The sequence below is a fragment of the Salvelinus sp. IW2-2015 genome, linkage group LG32 (assembly GCF_002910315.2).
Source record: "Salvelinus sp. IW2-2015 linkage group LG32, ASM291031v2, whole genome shotgun sequence".
NCBI lineage: Eukaryota > Metazoa > Chordata > Actinopteri > Salmoniformes > Salmonidae > Salvelinus > Salvelinus sp. IW2-2015.
Genome location: NC_036871.1, coordinates 16,266,882 through 16,285,283, shown reverse-complemented (window position 1 = coordinate 16,285,283; position 18,402 = coordinate 16,266,882). Strand labels below are relative to the sequence as shown.

The following is an 18,402-nucleotide window of genomic DNA, read 5'->3' as shown; positions in this document are numbered from 1 at the left end:
ATATCCAAGTCAAGACTTGAAATAGTTTGTTTTAAATACTCCCCAAGTTGTATGCGTTGGTGAATTATTTGGTCCATTTCTGAGGTGCCTGAGGGTCAATCAGTTTTATATCTTTTAAAACGTAGTATCGAACCTGTAGGTACCTCTGCAGGTCGCAGTTGTAAATGAGAACTTGTTCTCAACTGGCCTACCTGGTTAAATAAAGGTGAAATAAAATAAAAATAAAAACCTGTGAAAATCTTGTTTATCCAAGCCATGTTTTTTTACTTAGGTCCTGGAAGTTCTCTAGAAAATGATGTGATGCCTTTTTGCCTCCACAGCAGGAGTGAAGCTRGGGTCCAATGCGGGCCAGCTCAGCAGTTTGACCTCTGTCTCAACCGTGTCTTAAGAGAAATGAATCCACTCATTTGTGTCTGTATGTTTCTATTACCATGTCCTTATTACCTAAAACTAACTGTACGGGTATCTCTGTCAAAGTAGTCTCAATGGCTTTCCATTTGGATTCGTATTCTGAATTGCACAAACACACGAGGTCTCAATTGATTGGGCGGACACAAAATAATATTTTAGGCTTGGTAAGGTCATACCCCCCCCCCCCTGTTGTTTGGTAATTGTAATGTTGTTCATCTCATTGTTGGTCTCTTACAGTTCCAGATAAACCTTGATATCCGTTTATCCCTAAACTGTTTCGGTGGGATTTCTATGGGCAGTGATTAGAACAAATACAGTAACCTCAGCAGGATTTTCATTTGGATTGTTTCAATGCTGCTGCTAAGATCCAAAGGAAGGGAATTCCACCTGTCCAGGTCATCATAGATGTTCTTGTTGACGTGAACGTAATTCTTGTCATAGAGTTTGCCTGTGTCTTTCTAGATTCACTCCCAAGATATTTAATAGATGAAGAGAGGTCCACTGGAAGTTCTACCTACTCTTCAGCTCTTGCTGTGGCGTGTAATTATATACTAGGGCTTGAGTCTAGTGTATGTTAAGCACATACCCTGAATATGTTCCAAATGTTTGTAAAACATCAATCGAGGTACACTTGAACCTGGGGCTTTAAGGAATAAGAGAACATCAGCATACGTGCATATCTTATGTTCACTGCCTCTTATTGCTATTCCCTCTAAGGTTGGATCCCGTCTTATTGCCTGTGCTAACGGCTCGGTGTACAAGGAGAAGAGCGTGGGTGGAAGATTAGCCTCGTCTTGCCCCTCGTTCTAAACTTATCGTTCGTGACAAACGTCCATTACTCTTTATTCTGGCAGTCGGACGTGAATGCAGTGTTTTGATGCCCTGTATCACTTCTTTGTTGAAACCAGATCTATCCATAACTTGGAATAGATAATCCCATTCCACTGAATCAAATGCTTTTTTCTGCATCTAGACTGACTGATCATATAGTCTTAAGACTTAAGACATTCCTTTTGATAATCAGGACCATGTTTTGTTAAGTTTTCGCGACGGAATGTTATTTCAGTTGCTGCGAATTAGACCTCATGCTGTGTATTTAAAAGATTCCTCTGTTTTTCCTTCGCTGAACCAGCTAGATGTAGAGTAGGTCTAAGGCTGTTTCACTCCGCTGTATGTTGCGTTCTACAAATAGTGAAACATAAACAAGGTAAATAAATGGCTAATTCTACACTGACGCATACACAAGGACAAGGTCAATGTGTCCCATGTGTTTTTTGAAAGGACACACAGGCACACCCACCTGCTGCATACTTAACTGGGCGTGTAGGGCCGTTGTAACCCTGGATACGTCCCAAATTGCACCCTATTCATTATATAGTGCCCTACTACCCTATGGGCCCTGGTCAAAAGTTGTGCACTATATATAGGGAATAGTTTGCCATTTGCATTGCAGCGTCCGTGATGATGAGGCCCAGCCTGAGTTCTCGTCAGTGGGCCTGGAGCGGGTTGGGCTGAGTGTGTGGTGATTGTAGCTGGTCCAGCCCTAATCAGTCTCTACCTTAATCAGTGGCTTATCAAGTATGGCCTAGATTCTAGGTGTGGCTTGATTTGAAGACCCACTGAAGCTCCCTGACAATAACAGTTTGATTTACACTAGAACCACTGGAATAATCTCATCCCTTTGTCTCTTTTTCCTGTCTTCCTCCCTCCCCGCTCTCTTTCCTCTCTCACCCACTCTCTTTCTCTCTCCCTCACTCTTTTTCTYGCTCTCCCTCACTCTTTTTCTGTCTTTGTGTGTGTCTCCATCTCCGTCACTCCCTCTCCTGTAGCACCCTGAGCCCTGATGACACCGACCCAGACGGAGCCTTTCAGAGGGAGGGCTTCGGCAGACAGAGCATGTCAGAGAAACGGACAAAGCAGTTTGGAGATGCCAGTCAGCTGGAGATCATCAAGACACGCAAGTCCAAGAGCATGGATCTAGGTACTGAAGGAAACCAGCTGGTCCCTTTCCTCCCTCTCATTTGACTCCCTTTAGGTCAGCTCTGCCTGGAACCAATGGCAACACGTTATTGGCTGGTTTACCAGAMACAGATTAAGCCTAGCCCTCTGTGTATGTGAAACCAGCCCTGTGAGTTGTTAGGAATCCCCACATTAGGCACATACATACCCCCCTCCTTGTAAATTGCATCTATAAGACTTGCGTGGCACAGCCTAATATTTGTGGCTTCTACTGTATGTCATCGAAATGTGATGCAATTCTCTGTCTTTTGTGTGACATCAAACAGGTTTAAGTACTGTGTCTCCTGTCACACCTCAGAACAACGTTTCAGCTCACTTGAGGTGGCATGAAACCATTCTGATTGCTTTGGCTGACAGTAATCTTCCCTCTCACCCACACTTTGGTTGCGTCCCAAATGGGGCTCCCCATAGGGCCCTGGTCAAAATAGTACACCATAAAGGGAATAGGGTGCCATTTATAGGGCCCTGGTCAAAATAGTACACCATAAAGGGAATARGGTGCCATTTATAGGGCCCTGGTCAAAATAGTACACCATAAAGGGAATAGGGTGCCATTTGGGACTCAGCCGATATCTAATCTGCTTCTTATCCCTACTGAATTACTGTAGTCCTGCACGTGTTTATATCACAATAGCTCTGATTGCTATCCTAAATCTCTACATTTCCCTGTCCGTCTGTCTGTCTCGCATGTTTTCTGATTGCCCTTGAAATTGCCTAAAGATGTGATGATGTACTTACGGTACAATAACGTTGCTGGAATGTTTGCATGTTGAATGTGCTCACTAACCGATCCTACATGTTTATTGCCCCCCTTTAACAGTAGCCGACGAGATTAACCTCACCCCTCGCAAAGAGAACACGCCAGGTAAGGAGTGACACGTCACTGAGGGAGAACGGACACCTCATCCGTTCCACAGTCCCTCCCCCCATTTCATTGTGAGATTCCAGACCTGCTTTAGAATGTAGAATCCACCAATCACAATGAGAATACATAGAACATTAAGACAGTTTGAGGTCATTGCAGTGGAATTGTGGGCTGGTGAATATGGACTAGGCAGTGATTCTTCTTAAGACGCAGCAGCACTGCTAATTGTTCTGTGGAAGGGAATGGGAGGAGAGCGGGCGGGAGAGATGGAGAGAAAGCGAAATCGCTCTGTCCTTGGCTGGGGCTGCAAACTGACAGCAAGTCATCCGTCATTGTCAGCCGTGTGTGTTTTCACAGCCACCTCTGAATAGCAGATCCTTTGAAGGATGGGATTTAGCCGAAAGGCACAGTGAAAGCAGGAGAAAGAAAGGGAAACAACAGAAAATAGAGGTAGTATCGTAGTCAGACTACTGTGCATAAATGAGACTAAATATGTCATTAATGTCCCTTGTTAGGACATTGTTGTAGGCTCCAAACGGTGTCTGAGCAGTCACTAACGAGATACAAGGGCGGTGTCCCAAATGGCACCCTATTCCCTTAGTGCACTCATTTTTACCAGGGCTCATAGGGTGGCAATGGTCAAAAGTAGTGCTTTATATAGGGGATAGGGTGCCAATTGGGACGCACACCTGTTGTTTCTAACCTCCAATTCAAGACTTGGCAAAGAAGAGGCCACATATGTACTTTATTTGCCTCTCTGTAAAATGACATCCACAAAATATCTCAACTAGATGTATGTTCATATGAAAAATACAYGATCACCACCCACCTACAATTTAATTGATGTTTTAGGTTTTCCCAGCTTTGGGGGAAAAAACTCCCCATTTAATTTTGCCCTAATAACTCTGTTGTTGTAGCTAGGCTAATAGATTTCAGGCTATTATCTTTAGTGTTTCAGGGTTTATTTTCTCTCCCCCTGTGCTACACTCTCCCTCTCTAATATATACATCCACTCCTTAAATGGTGCATGGTCCATTTAGCAGGCCCAAAACAAATCCCCAATCCTGGGGAAACTGATGACAGTTACAGCCTAGGAGAGGGAGTAACATCCCAAGTATTTAGTGCACTACTTTTGACCTGGGAACATAAGAGTTCTGGTCAAAAGCAGTGCACTATATAAGGAATAGGGTGCCGTTTGGGACTGATACCGTGACAGCCTGGGAGAGCGGAGTGATGGGACACAATAGCTTAGATAGCCTGGCCCAGTGGGCCTTCTTCTGCACTGATTGGCTATAGGACCTTGTTGACACAGACTGTAGCCACATGTTTGTCAAGGACTTCACTAGTTCACTAGGAGAGGGCAATGCATATAGGGCTCCCTAATGGCAAATAGCAACGTAAGTTCCTTCAGTAGTTTCCAGTCTGTTATGTGCCTTCAGAAAGTATTCACACTCTTTGACTTTTTACACATTTTGTTGTTACAGTCTGAATAAATGTTTTATTAAATGTAGATTTTTTGGGTCACTGGCCTACACACAATACCCCATAATGTCAAAGTGGAATAATGTTTTTTACATTTTTGCAAATTAATTAATTATTCAACCCCTTTGTTATGTATTCGACCCCTTTGTTATGGGAAGCCTAAATTTAACTAGGCAAGTCAGTTAAAGAACAAATTCTTATTTACAATGATGGCCTATGCCGGCCAAACCCTAACCCGGACGACGCTGGGCCAATTGTGCGCCGCCCTATGGGACTCCCAATCACTGTCGGTTGTGATTCAGCCTGGAATCKAACCAGGGTCTGTAGTGACGCCTCTAGCACTGAGATGCAGTACCTTAGACCGCTGAGTCACTCGGGAGCCCCAAAAGGCCTCGCAAAGAAGGGCACCTATTGGTAGATGGGTAAAAAATAAAAATAAAAATGACATTGAATAACCATTTTAGTATGGTTATTTCACTTTGGATGGTGTATCAATACACCCAGTCACTACAAAGATACAGGCCTCTTTCCTTACTCAGTTGCTGGAGAGGAAGGAAACCGCTCAGGGATTTCACCATGAGGCCAATKGTGACTTTAAAACAGTTACACAGTTTAATGGCWGATATGTGAAAACTGAGGATGGATTAACAACATTGTAGTTACTCCACAATACTAACCTAAATGACMGAGTGAAAAGAAGGAAACAGAATACAAAATATTTCAAAACATGCATCCTGTTTGCAACAAGGCACTAAAGTAATAATTAAAAATAAAATGGCATAGCAATTAACATTTTGTCATGAATACAAAGTGTTATGTTTGGGGAAAATCCAATACATTACTGATTACCACTCTCCATATTTTCAAGCGTAGTGGTGGCTCCATCATGTTATGTGTATGCTTGTAATCGTTATGGACTGGGGTGTTTTTCAGGATAAAGAAAGAAGTGGAATGGAACTGACCACAGGCAAAATCCTAGAGGAAAACCTGGCTGTTTGTTTTCCACCAGACACTTGACAGATTAATTCACCTTTCAGCAGGACAATAACCTAAAACACAATGTGAAATCTACACTGGAGTTACTTACCAATAAGACAGTGAATGTTCCTAAGTGGCTGAGTTACATTTTTAAATCTACTTGAACATATATGGCCAGACCATTTGACAGAGTTTGAAGAATTTTTAAAAGAATAATCGGCAAATGTTGCACAATCCAGGTGTGGAAAGCTCTTAGAGACTTACCCAGAAAGACTCATCACTGCCGAAGGTGATTCTAACATGTATTGACTCAGGGGTGTGAATACTTATTTTCAATAAATTTGCAAACATTTCTAAAACATGTTTTCACTTTGTCATTATGGGGTATTTTGTGTAGATGGTGAGAGAAAAAATATATATTTAATCAATTTTGAATTCAGACTGTAACACAACAAAATGTGAAGTATGTCAAGGCGTATGAATACTTTCTGAAGGCACTCGATATGTGCAGCTTTAGTTGGTCCTATAGCCACAAATGGGCTGAGTCCCAAATGGCACCCTATTCCCTACATAGTGCGCTACTTTTGACCAGAGCTCCATGGGCCCTATATAAGGTAAAGGGTGCTATTTAGGACACTTCCAAGGTATTCCCTGTTCGACCTGCCAGTCGACTGCAGGGTGATTGATAGCTGTATTTGTTATATTAAGGCACCATCGTAGATCTCTGTACGACACGGGTTTTCTCCTGTTTGAATAGGGTGGCAGTCTGTACAAACATGCATCGATAGTACAGATATGTTGGAGCTGGGTTGCCAGGTCTGACTATCTGAAGCGTACAAACATGTTAGCTACAGAAATGTAGGAGCTAAGTTGCCAGGTCTGACTGTCTTAAACATACAAACATGCCAGTGCAGATATGTAGAAGGCTCGGTTGCCAGGTATGACCATCTGAAACCTACAAACATGCCTAGTGCAGAAACGGAGAAGCTGGAGGTTGCTATCTGAAACCACAGCCATGTATTTACATAAGGCTCAGTTGCCAGGGCAGAATATCTGAAACAAACATGTCAGTGCAGACCTGTAGGAGGCTGGAGGTTGCCAGGTCTGACTCTCTGAAACGCCCAAAACTCTTTGTCAAACAAACCACTGCCTGCTGTTCTTGACTCCCGCCGTCTGTCAGAGGTCTGAGTTAGTGTAATTTTGAAGACTACCGCTGAGGTGTGACTGGAAAGCGTGCTGTGCGGCCTCTGGCTGTACGCTAAAACCAAATGAATGGGTTTTGATGAATGAAAGCCTATCAGCTACAACTTCAGTGAAACGTTAAGAGGACAGGAAAGACTGAACATGAATAGTCACCAGCCCTGCTTGTTCAGGTTTCACCCTTCTCTGCTCCACTCCTCCTCCTCCGCTCCACTTCTCCTCACTCCCACTCCTTCCCAGGCAAGCAGCCACCATATCCATGGCCACCCACATTAAAGTGTGAGCTGCTTCCCAAAAAATGCTATATAGGGTGAAAAGTAGTGCACTAAATAGGGAATATGGTGCCATTTGGGATGTACCCTGGGCCTCTTGTTTACCCGGTACCTCTGCTCCAGTATACCCTGGGGATTAGAGAGAGAGCGAGCGTGCTGGGCTTTTCCCCTGAGGTAATCCATCCCTCTCTTTGCTTGCATCGCAAATGGCACCCTGTTCCCTGTATAGTCCACTACTTTTATATGGGCCCCGGTCACTTCAGATGCATCCTCTCTCTTCACCTCCATACCGCTCTACCTTCTCTACAATACCCCTTCAACCTGTGAGTGATGGAAAAAAGATGTACTGTCCACCTACTCTCTAAAACAAAACAAGACTTATTTAGGCTTATCTAGTATCAGAATTGAGTTTATCCCCTTTTTCCAAATGCAACTTAACCTGTTTTGGTTGTGTCACATAGTGTAAGAAATGAGCTCTATCCCAAGTTTTCATTTCAACTCACAGGCAGTAAAGTAAAATAACAAAAAATGCTTTAGTTAAATAGTGCATTTGCAAATACAAAAGCTCCTTTAGTTCACTCACAGCTATGTTATCAATCAACTAACTTTGGATACTGTTGCTCCTTCGTAGGGTCTTCCACCAGGGACGTGGGTCCCTCCCTAGGCCTCAAGAAGTCAAGCTCTCTGGAGAGTTTACAGACCGCCGTTGCCGAGGTGACGCTCAACGGTGACATGCCCTTCCACAGGCCACGCCCACGCATAATCAGGGGGCGGGGCTGTAACGAGAGCTTCCGGGCCGCTATTGACAAGTCTTACGACAGGCCAGCAGCCACCGAGGAGGACGACGAGGGCATGGAGACATGTAAGACGAAGCAGGACTTCTATTGGACAGATCTAACTACTTCGGATGCATAAACCAAACGTTAATGCACATCTTCCGTTGATATCTCTGCCTGAAGAATTTACCCAGCATTTCAAGTTATGCCTGCATATAAAGGTCAGAATTTGAGGACATAATAATTACCCAATGTATAAATCTCTTTCCATGTCTCCATCTCTCTAGTGGAGGAGGACACCGAGGAGAGCTCTCGGTCCGGGCGCGACTCTGTGTCCACTGTGGCAGATCTGACCCCACTGTACAACACAGAGAGACCGCTGGTCAACGGCAACCGCACCAATGAAGACAAGAAGAAGGACAAAGGAGGGAAAGACAAAAAGAAGCCAGACCGGGACAAAGACAAGGACAGCAAGAACAAGGCTAAGAAAGGCATGCTGAAAGGACTGGGAGACATGTTCAGGTAGCAGACACAATAACTGTTCCTCGTCCTTTACCAGTGTTTCACCCACCATCATCGGTGGGTCCTGGGGTCATGCCTTTCATCTGATTGTCTGAGATGGTCTCTGAGCTGTCTGGGAGGCCAATGATACATTCAAACGTCATATTTACTTAAATGGTTCTGACACAGGCTCTGTCTCAAATAGCACGCTGTTCCCTGTATAGTGCACTGCTTTTGTAAAGGTAGTGCAGTAAATAAGGAATAGTGTGCTAAAGTGGTTGTGGCAAGGAGAATGCTGACTGATTTCTAACAGTGTAGAATAATGAGATCCAGTGGGAGGAGAAGGATCTCCTGGCAGACATGCAGATCAGATGTTTGACCTAAAGGGGTGTGTGTGTGTGTGTCTTTGGCCTAAAGGTTGCTGGAAGCTCGAAATGTTTGGCTGCGATAGTCCCAGGGAACTGCAGGATCAAATCATTACGGAGGTGTGCTCCTCCCATTGACATGAGCACGATCAGTGGTTGTATGCAAACGCACACATATAGTACGCACTTCAGAGCCCACGACTTTGCCTTTTTTGGTTTAATTCGATAATGACTTAAACATTTTCTTTCATTGACTGAAAGCATTGTGAAACCGCTGCTCAATATTGCCTTCCAGTTCCTCGGAGTGCACATCACTGACAACCTGAAATGGTCACAACCTCAGGAGGCTGAAGAAATTTGGCTTGGCACCTAAGACCCTCACTAACTTTTACAGATGCACCATTGAGAGCATCCTGTCGGGCTGTATCAACCGCCTGGTACAGCAATTGCACCGTCCGCAACCGCAGGGCTTTCCAGAGGGTGGCACGGTTAACCCAACACATTACCGGGGGCACCCTGCCTGCCCTCCAGGCCACCTACAGCACCCGGTTTCACAGGAAAGAAGATCATCAAGGACCTCAGCCACCAGAGCCACGGCCTGTTCACCCTGCTACCTTGTAGAAGGCGGAGACAGTACAGGTGCATCAAAGTTGGGACCAAGAGAATAGAAAACAGCTTCTATCTCCAGGCCATCAGACTGTTAAATAATCCCCACTAGCTGACCTCCGCCCAGTACCCTACCCTGAACTGTTACTAGTCGGCTCCCACCCGGTACTCTACCCTGCACCTTAGAGACTGCTGCCCTATGTACATAGTCATTAAACACTGGTCACTTTAATAATGTTTACATACTGTTTTACCCACTTTATATGTGTATACTGTATTCTAGTCATGGCTCATCCTATATACCTACTGCTGTAGTTTGAAATGATTTTTAATAGTTTTGAACCCAGGTCTGGTTGGAGTGTTTCTCTGCTCTCAAACCGAGACGCTAGACAGAGACGCTAGTTAGATCTGACCCTCTCATCTCACTGGGCTCACACACACACACACACACACACACACACACACACACACACTCACACACACACTGCAGCCCAATCAAAGCGTAATTTCCATCAGACCCCATCTAGACCACAGCAGCCTCCCTCATCTACTCTACTCTGATCACCACTTGGACTCAAAGCAACACCCAATCTGCTCACTTGGCAGCATCCCCCAGATGGCCACTGCCCAGAACACACACGTGACAGCATCAGTATGGTTGTTTTTTTCAGAGCTACAGTATGGTACAGTATGGTAAAGTGAAGAATCCGCAATCCGGCAAGAATCTGCCATTCTGCCCTTAACCCCCACAACAGCTGCTCCCCAGGCTCCAATGACGTTGATGTCGATTAGGAACCCCCCCCCCCGCACCTCTCTGATTCAGAGGGGTTGGGTTAAATGCGGGAGACACATTTCAGTTGACTGCATTCAGTTTTACAACTGACTAGGTATCTCCTTTCCCTTCCCTTTAGTACTGTAGCTTATGAAAGGTTTCAAGAAGCTGTGCTTCATCGGTAATGAATGCTAGAGTCAGTGAGACTTGTAATGACATTTTGACAGTGCTGCCGCTGTCAAGCCAGACCTACAGACACCCTGGTTCAAATCCAGGCTGTATCACAACCGGCCGTGATTGGGAGTCCCATAGAGCGGCGCACAATTGGCCCAGCGTCGTCCGGGTTAGGGTTTGGTCGGGGTAGGCCGTCATTGTAAACAAGAATTTGTTCTTCACTGACTTGCCTAGGTAAATAAAGGCTACACATACTTGTTGAGATGAGTTTGAAATACATGATTGGTCCTGTGCATCTCAAATCCCTAGCATTTGATATCAAAACATCAAGGAATCTTCTCATGGACGTTCTGAGAGATTCAGAAATAAACACCTCCTGAAATATTTGTCTTTCTCTTATGACACTTTCACTTAACACTTTTTTTGCGTTGTCAACAGAGCCCTTGAACTTGACGTTTCCCAGTCGCTTGCTTCTTTAACTAAAATAACCTCTTGTTAAATGCCCATCTTATAAGTGGTGTAGAAGTCGGAAGAGGAGAGGAGGGTTCTGTGCTTAACTGTACACAGAATATTGAATGCCCTTCTGTCATGATGAATGTTCTAATCTCTGAAAGTTTCACTAGTTCTTCCTGCCAGTGTTTCTGAAGGAGACTGGGGGGAATCTCAAATGGCTCCCTATTCCCTATATATAGTTTACTACTTTTGACTAGTGCCCATAGGGGCTCTGGTCAAAGAAGTGCACTCTATACTATATATAATAGGGTGCCATTTGGGACGTGGCTGGTGATTTTAAGGAGATTTAATGGAAGCCACCGGAGTGGAAGGAGAAACTGTCACCTGCTGTCTCTGTGATAGATAGGGCTGCACTTCATATTAACACTTTCAACGGCTTTATGCTACATTTGAGGCCATTTGTTGATCAATTTTTCAGGTAATGGACCTCCCCCTTCGGTCTTTCCCGCTCACCCCTCTCTCTCTCTCTCCTTCTGTTATTTCTATCTGTCTCACTCTCTTTCTCCTTTCGTTATCTCTCTGTCTCTCACTCTCTTTCTCCTTTCGTTATCTCTCTCTCACCCTCTTTCTCCTTTCGTTATCTCTCTCTCTCACCATCTTTCTCCTTTCGTTATCTCTCTCTCACCCTCTTTCTCCTTTCGTTATATCTCTCTCACCCTCTTTCTCCTTTCGTTATCTCTCTGTCTCTCACTCTTTCTCCTTTCGTTATCTCTCTCGGTCACTCACTCTCTTGCTCCTTTAGTTTGTTCTATATATCTCTCCATCTCTCTGTGCTGAGAAGTTCTTGTTTTTTTTACAGCTGATTAAACTCAACTCTCTGCAGGCCAATTTCCCTCTGAATAAGCCTAGGTCCATCATATAAATAAGGTCTGCAAAGTAATTTAATCAACAGGGTGCCTTTTATGTGGAGTCAATCAAGCTGAAATATAATTTCAAGTAGTTCCCGTTTGGTTTACTACTATTTCCCTTCCCATGAATATAATTACTTTGATGGGCTATGGTAATATGATCTTGTCTCCTGTCAACTTCAGACCTGATCACAGGCAAACTCAGTCAAGTACAATTTAAAAGTGAAATATTTGATGGCATGTTTGTTAGAAGGGAGTTGGAGAGAATGGCAGAGTTGATCGCCATTAGTAATTTATATGAATTTTTGGGGTCTGTCAAATTGCACCCTTTTCCCTATATAGTATGCTGTTTTTAACCAGGTCCCATGGCATAGGGCTCTGATCAAAAACGGTGCACTAGGGAATTAAATTGACCAAAATCAAAGCCATTTTGGTAAAATCGTCTTTGTCTGCTGCCCCAATGTTTCAGGTTTGGAAAACACCGCAAGGACGGAGAGAAACTAGAGCGTAAAGGGAGGCTGGAGGAGCTGCAGGCCTCAGAAGAAGAGACACTGAGGATGAAACTAGAACAGGAGAGGTGAGTGTCTGTATGTCTGTCTACAGAGAGACACTCACACAGTGTCAAGGTTGCTCTGGGACTGGGATTTGATCCCACACACACACTAGTGTGTATGTGCTGAAAGGCATTGGTGCTATCCACTAGGCCAACCCCAGGCTACGAGCCACACTGCCTAATGAAGGAAGTGGCAGGTGGGGGATGTGACAGTAATTTGGGCACCAGACTGTAAATGCCAAAGCTATTACTACACACACACACACACACACACACACACACACACACACACACACACACACACACACACACACACACACACACACACACACACATACATACATACACACACGCATACACACTACAACACTATGTTTAATTAATTCCAATTATTCACATTATGAAAGTTACATACGCAAACATTTTGAGTAGTAACTGGTTTGACAAAATGCAACTGAAAATTGTGATCTCACCTATTTTTGAAATGTTCTTGTATGACTGTGCTGTTTCCGCACCAAGACTACTGCAGTTGGGACACATCCATGGTTTCCTCAAAAGCACAACAGTTTTTCTAGCAGTGCTTCGCTATTGTCTCCTTACCGTGAATCATACTAATAGGATATTGCGCAAGACACTGCTATCACTGTAATGTACCATTGATGCAAAACAAAACTGAAGCTAAGGCTGGCTTGTCAGTCACACAGGTCGCGGTCCCCTGCTCAGACTTTGCTGACCCATGCCCGATCTTACAACGCTTGGATAGGTATTTTGGGTATCAGCTTACCACATCAAATGCTATAGAAATCTGCTGCCCAACGGCGCAGTCTCTCACGTGGAACACAACCATTGGTTGATGCGTGCAAAGTCTGAGCAGAGGAACACGACCAATGTCTTCTGTTTCCACCCAGAGCTGTGGGAATGTCAGAAGTCAGCGCTATTAGGACTCCTCACTGACAGAGCCTGCTCTGCTTGCCCTGGCAATGACCCCCGTCCTTTTCTGTGATCCCACAGGTCAACTAATAGCTACATCCACACACAGACTACAGACAGGGGGTGCGTCCCAAATGGCACCCCATTCCCTAAATAGTGGGCCCTGGTCAAAAGCAGTGCACTCTATAGGGAATGTGGTGCCATTTGGGACGCGGAACAAAGAATAGAAAGAGGGTGTGTTTGGTTGGCGCTTGATTTACACCACCCGACTGAAGCCCTGAGTGTTTCCTTTGATTTACCCTCTATTGAAGGAGGAGTGAAAGGTTTGGGGGCAATCTGTGTCAACATGAGAGCTTCTTTTCAAGCCCAGATATCTAGAGCCCCGACTGCGGGGTAGCAATCATAACATTCATCACGGCACACTTCGATTTCTACGTACCATGTCATTACCGCGCTGTCATTACCGCGCTGTCCTTACTGTGATGCACAGCCAATCACTTGGACATGGAGACCAAATCAAAGGAACTGTCATTATGAAATCACGCCAATCAACAAAATGGCTCTTTCTGCTTCTGGCTCTCGGCTAATAAGTGTCGCAAATACTGGATTCAGAAAGGAATACGGGGAATGAATGCACTCAATACTATACTATACTTATGCTATTGATCTTGGCATGAAGGACTGAGAAGTGAGACCAAAAAGCATTATGATCAAACCACTTGTATAAATAAATAGCATCATCATCATCTGCCAATCTGTCCAATATCTGCCAATATTGAAGGTATGTCTGCCTTTATATGCATAAAGCACACCAATGGAACATTTCTGATAACATTCATTATGAGATGGATCTCTAGGTAGAGTCCATATGGGTGCTCTTTATTTCATTTAATTATTAATAGACAAGTCAGTTAAGATCAAATTCTACTACCTTGCTAACCTTGTCAGCTCGGGGATTCGATCCTGCAACCTTTTGGTTACTGGCCCAACGCTCTAACCACTAGGCTACCTACATTTACATTTGCATTACCTGCCGCCCCATCAGTCATGCTGATTCTTTGTCCTGATGAAACCCTTGTATTCCCAGTGTGCTAACTACCTACACCCCCCCCCCCCCCCCCCTCTACAAACCATTACCTGGTGAACAGCTAAGGTAGTCATTTTAACTGCATGGAGGGAGTACCTCACCGAGCACATAATTACAGTTTTGCCAATTATCAGCCTTTCAACTTGCAATTATCATCCCCTTGCTTCTCTCTGGGCCTCTTTACTGCCAGGAACGAGGGAAAGAGAAGGGAGGACAGACAGCTTTTCCTCATCTAGCACTCAACTGGGAAATCTACATATGCCCCAAGAAATGTGCATTAGCCACATAATGAAATAATACGTCAAGGAAACAGGTTTCCCATTTAAGTGTGAAATGAAATAAAGTCATTATAGGTGAAAATATTTATCCAAAAAGGCAATAATATTCCCCTGATGAGATTGCAAAGACATCACAGATTCCAGGCAGTCGCTGAGTTGAGTGGACTGAACCATCTTTAGAATATTTTGAGGGTTTCTTAATGGAAGCATATGCCTCTTATAACATGTTGGCACTGCAGCCTGCCCTGAGTGCAGACACCAGCTAAAGCTTGTTTGTAGACTCAGCGAATATCTAAATTACCAGAAGGAAACGGGCCCTTGAGAGACCTAGCTTTAAACCGTGGGAAAACAAGGTTTGTGTTGGGGGAGTTTAGTAGGCTACTGATGGTAAGCACGGTGCTGCTGATAAGATAAGAGCAGACATAGCAATCTGCTCCCTCGCTTTGTTTGGCTCAGAAGCCTTTCCATTGAGAGGAGGTGGAGGGGTCGCCAATGCTATTTCCTAAGCAGGCTAGCTAGACCGACCGACTGTAAATTGGATCCTTACAAAAGCAGTTGCCTTGACATGAAAGCCGGTACAATGTCAATCCCTACATCTTCTAAACAAATAACACTGCTACAGCAGAGCCTCCTTAAATTCCACCTCTGTTTACTTACTACCACAAAAATGCTGAATATTCTCAACACCCTTCAATGAGATATTCTATCTAGATAAGGCCAAGTGCCAACACGGGTCATAAGCCTGAGGGCCAGCCAGGAAGAAGGGCAAGATCAACCATTGGACCAAACAATGGTCTCAGCCCTGACATKTTTCTGTGAGGAAACCCTCAGAGGTCTTAATGATTGGCCCTGATGAGAGATGGAAACATCTGTACTTGGCATAGAGTATAGGAGCTATAATGGATTTTATACTAGGGGGGGGCATCAGAACCAGGGATGATGAGTGGCCTTTCCTCAGCTTCCACACATAACAATGTGCCATTGTGTCCACTGTGTAATGATAATGTCCCTTGGTGGCAACTGACAGCTACACAATAATGATAAAACATGCTGAAAGAAAGGAAACCCGGATGGAAGGTCCTGTGKGATAAGCGACACATAATCCTGTGACGAAAAATCTGATCACTTTATATTCCAGACCGTTGATTCACCAGACAGATGCTTGCCTGTGGCTGTGTCCCAAATGGTACTATATTCCCTATATAGTGYGCCACATTTGACCAGGCCTAGTGTACTATATAGGGAATAGGGTGCCGTTTGGACGTCACAAAACAATTAGGTTTTTCTGTCTAGCTGTGAAATGCATTTACTCACCTGAGTAAATTCATCCACTCAGTCAATCAGAGGTAGATTTTCTCTAGCCTCTGGCCTTGACCAATCAATATGTGTTTTGCCGGAGGAATTGTAACTCTCAACTGGTCCTTGGGAAAGGARCTCTGCCATTACAGATCAGACATTGATTAGGTAGAAGTTTCTGCCTCTCCACCTTTTCCCAGGGTACCCTACTCCTAGACCTCCACAGATTGTCTAAGTACTTCATTGCAGTAGTGGAAGCTTTCCACTAGAAGAGGGTTTATTAAAAGACATCTTAAGTGTTCTAGAGAGGGGAGCAGCTGCCTGTGAACATAGGTTGCGTCTCAAATGGCACTCTATTCCCTGTATAGGGCTCTGGACGAGGGTGAAGAATATATCAAATATTCAGACCCCTTGACTTCTTCCACATTTTGTAACGTTACAGGTGTATTCTGAAAGTGATTACATCGGTTTTTTCCCCCTCATCAATCTACACACAACATCCCATAATGACAAAGCAAAAATAGGTTTTTAGAATYTTTTGCAATTTTATTACAAATAAAAAATGGAAATATCACATTTACATAAGTATTCAGACACTTTACTCAGTACTTTGTTGAAGCACCTTTGGCAGCGATTACAGCATCAAGTCTTCTTGGGTATGACGCTATAATCTTGGCACACCTGTATTTGGGGAGTTTCTCCCATTCTTCTCTGCAGATCCTCTCAAGCTTATTGCTGCACAGCTATTTTCAGGTCTCTCCAGAGTTGGCCGATCGGGTTCAAGTCTGGGCTCTGGCTGGGCCACTCAAGGACATTGAGACTTGTCCTGAAGCCTCTCCTGCATTGTCTTGGCCGTGTGCTTAGGGTCATTGTCCTGTTGGAAGGTTATCCTTCGCCCCAGTCTGAGCAGGTTTTCATCAAGGATCTCTCTTCACTTTGCTCCGTTCATCTTTGCCTCAATCTTGACTAGTCTCCCAGTCTATGCCGCTGAAAAACATTCCCACAGCATGATGCTGCCACCACCGTGCTTCACCGTAGGGATGGTGCCGGGTTTCCTCCAGACGTGACGCTTGGCATTCAGGCCAAATAGTTCAATCTTGGTTTCATCAGACCAGAGAATCTTGTTTCTCATGGTCTGAGAGTCTTTAGGTGCCTTTTGGCAAACTCCAAGCAGGCTGTCATGTGCCTTTTCCTGAGGAGTGGCTTCCGTCTGGCCACTCTACTACCAAGGCCTGATTGGTGGAGTGCTGCAGAGATGGTTGTCCTTCTAGAAGTTTCTCCCATCTCCACAGAGGAACTCTGGAGCTCTGTCAGAGTGACCATCAGGTTCTTGATTACTTCCCTGACCAAGGTCCTTCTCCCCCAATTGCTCAGTTTGGCCGGGCGGCCAGCTCTAGGAAGTGCCTCGTCAAAATCCTGTCTCGGAGCTCTACTGACAATTCCTTTGACCTCATGGCTTGGTTTTTGCTCTGACATGCACTGTCAACTGTTGGACCTTTTATAGAAAGGTGTGTGCTTTTCCAAATCATGTCCAATCAATTGAATTTACCATAGTTGGACTCCAAGTTGTAGAAACATCTCAACGATGATCAGTGGAAACAGGATGCATCGGAATTCAATTTTGAGTCTCATAGCAAAGGGTCTGAATGCTTATGTAAATAAGGTATTTCGGTTTATTATTTTGAACACATTTGCAAAATTTTCTAAAACGGTTTTTGCTTTGTCATTATGGGGTATTGTGTGTAGATTGCTTAGGATTTTTTATGTTTTTATCCATTTTAGAATAAGGCTGTAACGTAACAAAATGTGAAAAAAGTAAAGGGGTCTGAATACTTTCCGTAGGCACTGTATGCTGCCATTGGGGACGCATCCACAGTTTTCTTTTTGAGGAATCAATAATGAAACATTCTCTCCTCCAGGATCCAGGCTAAGACCCGGGAGCTGCGGGAGCGCCAGGCACGGGAGAGGGACTACGCTGAGATCCTGGATGTCAACCTGAGCCGAGACGAGGAGCACCCCTACGCAGGCATCGGGCCCCTGGACACGTCCCTGGACAGCGGGCACAGCCGGCCCCAGAGCCCCCGAGACAACCACCATCAAGATCCCTCCCTGTACACACAAGTCGGCAAAACCCGCAATGCAAATGGACGCCCTCCCTCCGCCGACAGGTAGGGGCTCGAGGGTCTGTTCCACGCTATGRGGAGCAGATCTGGGTTCAAATACTATTTAAAATCGTTCAAATACTTTGGCCATTGGCTCTAGCCTGCCAGGAGTGCCAGATTGGGCAGGGGTTGCCATTGTGAGACTATTATATTGGTCCATTAACCCAGGCAAGCTCAGGTAAAGTATTTGAAATGATTTAAAATAGTATTTGAACCCAGGTCTGATGAAGAGTGGTAGTAATATCAAGCACTATTAAGTAGCACTTCTGCATGGCAGTTTGGTTTTATACTTGTGTTATAGACAGACCATCATG

General features: G+C 44.6%; 1 protein-coding gene across 1 annotated transcript in view; it reads left to right on the top strand.

Annotated features, from left to right (window-relative positions):
- LOC111956389 (partitioning defective 3 homolog) overlaps positions 1 to 18,402 on the top strand; it is a 253,578-nt gene that overhangs the window by 173,363 nt on the left and 61,813 nt on the right. The window contains 6 exon segments of the mRNA XM_023976856.2: positions 2,241 to 2,392; positions 3,251 to 3,295; positions 7,859 to 8,089; positions 8,291 to 8,525; positions 12,252 to 12,359; positions 17,846 to 18,094. Coding sequence (XP_023832624.2) covers positions 2,241 to 2,392; positions 3,251 to 3,295; positions 7,859 to 8,089; positions 8,291 to 8,525; positions 12,252 to 12,359; positions 17,846 to 18,094 — 1,020 coding nt within the window.